Genomic DNA, 7,738 nt, shown 5'->3' with positions numbered 1-7,738 from the left:
CATACGTGGCCGGGGGGTGTAAAATGAAGTCCTGATATAAATGCCCCGCCCGGAGAGAGATGTGTAACATGTGGGTGGCGGTGGCGTCGTCCATGGGTTCTACCTCCCCGACCGCCGCCTTCCATTTGGTGAGGAAGTCGGACAGGCTCTCGCCTTCAAGTTGCTTGGCCTTCTCCAGATACATATAAGGCTTCATCACCACTTTGGAAGTGAGAAACTTCCTCACAAACTTGACTGCGAGGGTGTCAAACCTGTCGATCGAACCCGGCTGCAAAGTTCGGAACCACTCCGCCGCTCGACCGGTAAGCGTGGAATAGAAAGCCCTGCACATCACGGCGTCCGACACACCCTTCAGCGTCATATTGCTGTAGAAATCGTTGACGTGAGCCTCAGGGTCTGACCGGCCATCATAACTCTTCTCTCCAGAGACCTTTAAATCGAGCGGGTAAGGCTGAGCCATTACCGCCACTGTGAAAGGCGTCTGGTGTAGGGTCGGCTGTCCAACCGGGGTTGCTGCAAGGTGCGCGTTTCTGAATTGCGCAAATTCTGCCTGGAGGTTATAGAGTAATCCTCGGGTCTCGTTGAGCTCGGCGGCCTGAGCAGCTTGGGCTGTATCCCGAGCGCGTCGCCGTCGGTGAGATCTCGACCCGCTATACCCAGATGAGGCCTCCTGGCTAGCCTCCTGCATCTGTACATCTTCTTGCCCACGGTTCGGGTCTTGGGGTCCCAAACGCTGGCGCATCTCCGGTCGAAGACGATCAAAAGCTGCCGCTCGGGCAGTTTCTTCGGGGTCCTCCGCTTGGACGGGAGCCTCGACCGCTTGCGGGGCCTGCCCTGGTGCCTCCATCGCATCAGCACCCCCCGACCCCAACCGCGAATGAGCCGAGCGTCGAGCCCGAGAGGCGGATCGACGATGCGGCTCTACCTGTGCGGTCGGTTGTACTGGAGGGGCGGCGGCTGGAGCTGTGTAAGCAGGCGTATATGGTGGATATCCAACCGGGGGAGAGTAGTACATCGGTTGGCCAGGCCGATACCCATACGGCGGAGGTGGTACCGGGTATGGATATTGGCCGGGATACATCACTGGTTGCTGCTGATATGGCTGACCGGGTGTTGGGTATCCCGGTTGTATGTAGTTCACCGGTTGTTGGGCGACCGGGTATGTGTTAGACGGGTGCGGTGGTGAGAGATTGAGATTCAACTCTACCGTTTGACCTTGCTGTTGGGTGGTGTGATGCCCAGATGAGCTAGCTGCATCCGCCTGGTCGTCAGCGAAGTTGTTTTGAGCCCACGGATACATGGTTGGAGAGGGAGCGGGTGCTCGTCAAGACGTTGCTTTCTCGCACGGGTCCCCACAGACGGCGCCAAAATGATACTGCTAATTCCACGTAAGCAATATAAAATAAACCCGAGACCAATTAAAGCAAGTAAAAGACTTGGTTGCTCTGAGTGCCGACTGACTGCGGTCGGGATTCTCTAGTAACAACCTATCGATCGTCCAAAAGTCCTCTACCCTGTAGCTACTGTGGGCATTTATAGCCGCTGCGCCGGAGACAAGAATCCAGCCGTTCGGCATGTTCTCCACGTAGCCACCACGTGTCATCCTCCCGGGTACCCTGCCTGTCGTCTTAAAGAGCCGCCACGTGTCCTTTGTCAGCTCTCCCGCTAAAGGGCTACCACTCGGTGGTCGACACTAACGCTCGGGCAATTCCCGGTCGCTTCCCGACCGGGTTCTTCATAAAAAGCCCGACCTGCTACCTGCAAAGACAAAAAGACAAAGACAAAGGCAAGTCGGTCGTGGTGAAGCTTAGGTCGGTCGGGATATTCCCTACGAATAGTGTATATAAAATAAAATTAAATAACATTTTCACATATTTGAGTCTATAAATATCGAATGAAACTATAGTTATATTGAAATGAAACTGTAGTTGTGTTGAACTGAAACTGCAGTGTATACAAAATGACACTGAATAACAGAGTTACTTTTTGTAAAAGGGTGCGAAACGGCGGAAACAAACACTGTTTATTTTCATTTAAAAAAGCAGACGCGCGGTGCATAATATAATTTGCCAATTGGAGTACAATAGTACCATTTGGGTAAATACTAGTATAAGAAATTCAGTTGTGATAGATTAATTAATTTACTGCTTCTCCCAATTAATTAATTTACTTGCTTTGGCCGAATGGTGCATTGGTGCATATAATGTTTGGAGTTTGTGGTCAGCCAAAGTTTTTGATCGGGTTGGCTGATTTCATTCACGAGAATTCAAATGGGTTTTGATTGTAGCATGAATTTGGACACAATTGTGACATATTACATTTTGGGTAAAGCTTTGCATTATGTAAAATATTTAAATATTGTTAGTTTCACGATTACCGTAATTAACACGAAAACAATGGTATAATAATTTTATTTTTAGAAAGTAGAAATTCAACCCTTTACAATGTGTCAATGTGTCATCTGAAGATATTTATATATAGGCGGCTAGCTCAAAGAAAGAAAATGAAAAGGTTTACAAATTTAACTTAGACAATATTATATTCCAAGTTGAGTCTTGGACTTCTTTACTAAGCATGAGATGCTGGGATGCCAATTTAGAGTCGGGATGTCAATTGAGTCTTGGATTTCTTTACTAATACAATCGGTATTAACTACAAGATACGGTACTAGGGTCGGTTCTAGGTCCAATCCCTCTGCCTTGTCTGTTTGTAGATTTAAGTGATGAAGTTCAGAATACTTAACAGTGAATCAAAGGTTCCCGAACCAACCATTAGTGTGTAGAAATAGCCAAAAAGTCCTCGCCTCAATAATAAATGCGGTATTTATAGTTAAGAGGAGGGAACAATTTCCAGTCTAACATCATAGAGGGCACATGGAACCCATGCACAGGCTTTGAGTGGGGCCAAATGACGCTTGTGCACGTGCCTTGATGTTTCTGAGGGTAAGGTGTCTTGTTGTCGGACCCATGATGGTAGGACGGTCCCGACCTAAACAGGTCGGGCATGCAGTGATTAATTGCTGGGGCACCAGCATATACGTCAGTTAAACGAGTTCGGTAGGTGAGACGGCCGAGAAGAGTGTGAGGAGGGGTCGGTGCAGGTCGGACCGTGCTCATCTCGCGTAGGGGGTTCGTTACCGACCATTGTATAGGCGCAATAATTGGAGAATAATCCCCATTAAGGTTGACCACCTTCCAATCCTAACTTGCAATGCCGGCTGGGTACCCCGGGTTAGGTATCCATCAATTATTATTTTTGACATACATTTAATGTTATATGGGGTCCTCCCATCCGATCAAGTATAGTGGTTTGCCATGTTTAGTCCTAAACTTTCAAATTGGATGGCCACCCGTGGTTCTTTAACTTTCAAATTGTTACCACTCATGATCCTTCTATTACTTTGTTCCGTTTGAGCCGTGAAAATAAAGGGTAAAAGTGTCCTTTAATGTTGTTTTTCCATTGTAAGTATAAAATAATTTTTTTTTTTTTAAAAAAACAATGGTGCACGTCCTTCAAGACGTAAATTGTAGATTCTTCAAATTCAGAAATTCCTACATAGTTTCCTCTCATAGCATGAAATCTCCACTTTATCTCTGCAAATCACAACTCATAGCATGAAGAACATGCCTTAAAATGGCAAACATACCTAAGTGCCCTTCTCCCAACCCATTTCCGCAACCGCCACGAATTGAAATGGAGACATGGAAGCGAAACAAGAGTTCGGGTGTTGAGTCGCGACGCACACGGCAATGAGTAGGGTGGTGGAGTTGGAGGAAACTGGTGGCGATGATGATGTCGAGGGATATGGAATTCATTTCTTGGAGGAAGAAAGAAGAAGAAAGCTAAAATTAGAGATTTTTATAGAGAAATATACGGAATTGGGCTGTGTAGAACTTAAAGGACGATTTTCCTTATTTTTCACGGCTTATACGGTTGAAAATAACGGAATGACTACAACTGATTGAAATTATAAAGTTGGACGAAAACGGATTATCAATTTAAAAGTTTAGGACTAAACGTAACGAAACCACCAAACTTGAAAACCAATAAATGACATTAACTCTTTTGAGATAATATCAAAAAATTTGATATGAAGTGAAGTTGCACACATGCATTCTCACCACTATAAATAATTATATTAATTTTAATAATAGAATCCCATAAATCAGATTAAAGCATTCCAGAAGTCCCCGTGGAGTTTATCATTGAACAATACGGAGTATATATTATATTTATAAATTTTGAATTTAATATTTTTCATTGAAGACATGTTTGAAAAAGAATCAAACGATATTTTGGGTTTTTTTTTAAAAAAAAAAAAAAAAAATTATAACTGAATAAGAAATGTTGCGTAGCCGTGTAGGGGTGGCATCTTAATTAACTAACACATGATTTGTGTTTGTGCTGCTGGTGGGAAGGCGGATTGACAATACATTCAATGTGGTAATTAAAAGTCAGAGATGAGCAGGGTAAGATGGGTGATGATTCATGTGTTGGACATGTTGGGAACACTATTTGTTGTAACTAATAATGTGATTTTGCTGCACGTAACTAATTATACTACCTAATGAAACATGTTTTTCTCTGTTTATACCATTTGTCGGTTGACATATGGATATTCAACGATGGTGGCCGGTGTTTCCTACTAGACTTCCGATTTCTTTGCCGCTCAAATCCCGTGCTGGTTGCAACATATATTAATTCCCCACCTTCAAATTTGTATATCAATTATTAATCGATTTTTAATATAAAATATATTCCAACCAAAAAAAAGTAAACGATTGCTTTTGTTTAATTTGTTCAAAGCAAATAAGATTTTTTTTTAAACATCAAACTCAAATTTAACTTTTAAGTTTGTTGACTAAAACTCATGAATTAAGTTCACACACATGCTTGAACAATTACACCATAATTTTCTTTGTATTTGAATACATTACACATAGTTTATATATGTGTGAGGGTGAATGGATCAAATAATTGATGTAATTCTTACTAATTCACAATTTAATCTAAATAAAATATGAATAAATGTCAAATGAGTTATACCAGCTCCTTTTTTTTTTTTGGTTTACTTTTATTTGTAATAAGATTTGCTAGTTGAATTGGTTGAGTTAATTAAATATTACAATATCTATCATAACTAACGTTAAAATAATTATTTTTAATTTAAATTGATATTAAATTTTATATAATAAGTATTACAATTTCTTTAATAAGTTTACAATATTTATATTAAAATTTTTCTACCCCTGGTTCGACCGTTTGTTGAGGTGTAAATCATGGTAACACAATTAATGGATAGATGCCTAGACTTTTGCTTACTGCACATAAAGAATTTCACATTTTGAGAAGTTGCTCCCACACTATCGCTAGTGAGACTCAATCTTTGATCTCTTGTGACAAATTTTACCTCTGTGACCATTTGAACTACTCATGTGGACAAGAGTATTATGATTTCTATCATAAGTAACAAGCAACTGTCAAGCACCTTGTGCTCATATGGCACTTCTATGGCTCCTTTTGAGGGAAGGTCATCACAGGATCCAATCCCGATGGTGGGGTCTTGACTCTTTGAGGTGCAATAGATAGAAAAAGTATAGAACATATACTATCTTGTAATGGAGTCAATAATATTCAAAAAAAAAAAAGTAACAAGCAACTATCATAAATTTAACTCGTTTCACAAGATTCGTGAGATTAAGGTTGTCAAAGTGGATTGATGATCTACCCACAAAAAATTACAATATATAGTGAGACGGATCAGCTCGTATTGATATTCCTACGTGAGGCAATCTTTCACAAGTGTGCTAGATGAGTAAATTTTGTTCACTAAATAACAATAACAATTAAAATAATGGTTTGTTTATTTTCTTGGAGCACATAAATTTTGCGGGTATCTTGGAATGGGAATTGAAGGGTGACGGTCTGTGGAAGTGGGCGGGTTAGTCGTGCTTGGGGTCCAAGTTTCTAGGCTTTGTAGAGGTGTCAGTCATGCAACGGCGGAGATAGGAAGGAATTTGCCTAGTAGCAGCTGACGCAGACACGGCAAGATAAATAAATAGTTTGTATACACGTCAGTGCTTATGGCCGCGTGATGTGGACCCTTCTTTGCATTTGGTGTTGGCGCTAACGGTATTAGCAAACTGACCAAAAGGCCTTATAGCGAGTGACGGCGTCGCTTACGTTACGTTACGTTACGTTTCTCCCACTCATTGTGAACCCCACCCCCGGAAGGTTAGGCGAAAGTCTCTCTTCCACGTACCACTCCGTTACCTTTCCTTTATATATATACGCGTCCACACCTCTCGCCCACATTATTTCATTTTCCTCTTCAAATAGATCTCCGTATCCATCCGCGTCTCTAATTCGATCACCGCCCTGCCAGCTGATTAATCGATCCTAAATGGGAAGTTGTTTATCTTCAACGAAAGGTCACACAGTAATGGAGAAGCACAACTCCGCCAACGTCATTTCGTCCACCGGAGAGCTGCGCCAGTTCTCTATTCCGGTTAAAGTCTCTCAAGTTCTTTTCTCCGAGTCGACGACGACCACGACCACTTCGGCTCTCGATCACGCGTCCTTTTTCATGTGCAACTCCGACCGTCTCTACTTCGATGATTACATACCCCCTATGGACCAGGAGGATGAGCTCGAAGCCGGTCAGATCTATTTCCTTCTCCCCACCAATAAGCTTCAGTATCGTCTCAGCGCATCCGACATGGCCGCTCTCGCGGTTAAGGCCAGCCTCGCCCTTCAGACCATAAATCGCCGCCGCCGAAGCAGGAGCAAGAGGATCAGTACGAGTAAATCTAGGATCTCACCCGTGATCTTCCAGCAATCTGATCACGGTCAACTCCAACAATATGACAGTCATAGCGGTGAGACAATTATTAGCAAGGGTGCGACGTCGTCGTCATCGGGACTAGGAGTTCCGATGAGTTCCAGACCCGCGAGGAAGCTGAAAAGATACTCGTCCCAGCGGGCTAAGATGGCTGTTCGTTCTTTCAGACTCAGGCTGACGACTATTCAAGAAGGATCTGTACTGGGTCCATTTTACTAGTTCTGATCTATATATATACTCGTGAAGACTGAAAATATTTTCTTTAATTTTTTGTTTTTGGTGATCATGGCGGTTAATTACTCCCCCCGACTATGTAAAAAGTTACGGTTTGGTGAGAGGAAGCGCCTTCTAGGTTTTACCGAGTATTAATTAATGCATGAATGCTTGAGTTCTGCAGAGTAACTTTAATTACTTTTTGAGGGTAAACGACATACTGTGTACATACAATTAACTACAACTGCATGCTGTATTAATCCATCTTCTCTTCTCGTCTCTGCTGCTAATAATTTAGTTCTTTTAATTTTCTTTTCTAGTATGAGTTGATTTCATTTTAATTAGGTTAGAATCCCTTAATTTCTCCCTACATGACAACTCGAGCATAATATCAATTGAATAAAATCATTAAAGTGCTAAGACTTAATTAAACACAAAAAATTCAGGAGTCGTTTAGATAAACAACTATAGTCAAAAATTAAACTGAATATTAATTAAAAATTAAATTGAGTATTAACTCTACACGTATCTATTTCTAAGTTTACATTTGGATATTAACTCCATATGTATCTATTACTAAGTTTACATGCATTTGTGTGAAATATAGACTTTAACGCAACAATTAGCTATTTCCTTTGCACAATCATGGATAAGATTCGCAATTGTCAAACGTTACGCATTCCA

General features: G+C 41.7%; 1 protein-coding gene across 1 annotated transcript; it reads left to right on the top strand.

Moving 5' to 3' along the window:
* Window positions 1–6,311: 6,311 nt before the first annotated feature.
* LOC109164580 lies at window positions 6,312–7,342 on the top strand. Its single transcript, XM_019313090.1, has one exon. The coding sequence runs from the start codon at window positions 6,404–6,406 to the stop codon at window positions 7,058–7,060; it is 657 nt and encodes a 218-aa protein (XP_019168635.1). The 5' UTR covers window positions 6,312–6,403; the 3' UTR covers window positions 7,061–7,342.
* Window positions 7,343–7,738: the final 396 nt, after the last annotated feature.

Source organism: Ipomoea nil, unplaced genomic scaffold, assembly GCF_001879475.1.
Source record: "Ipomoea nil cultivar Tokyo-kokei standard unplaced genomic scaffold, Asagao_1.1 scaffold0317, whole genome shotgun sequence".
Taxonomy (NCBI): domain Eukaryota; kingdom Viridiplantae; phylum Streptophyta; class Magnoliopsida; order Solanales; family Convolvulaceae; genus Ipomoea; species Ipomoea nil.
The sequence above is the reverse complement of the archived record's forward strand: the minus strand, read 5'-3'. Positions and strand labels throughout refer to the sequence as shown.

Excerpts from the sequence above, each read along its gene's own strand:
- LOC109164580 (XM_019313090.1), top strand. The coding sequence starts at position 6,404 with ATGGGAAGTTGTTTATCTTCAACGAAAGGTCACACAGTAATGGAGAAG.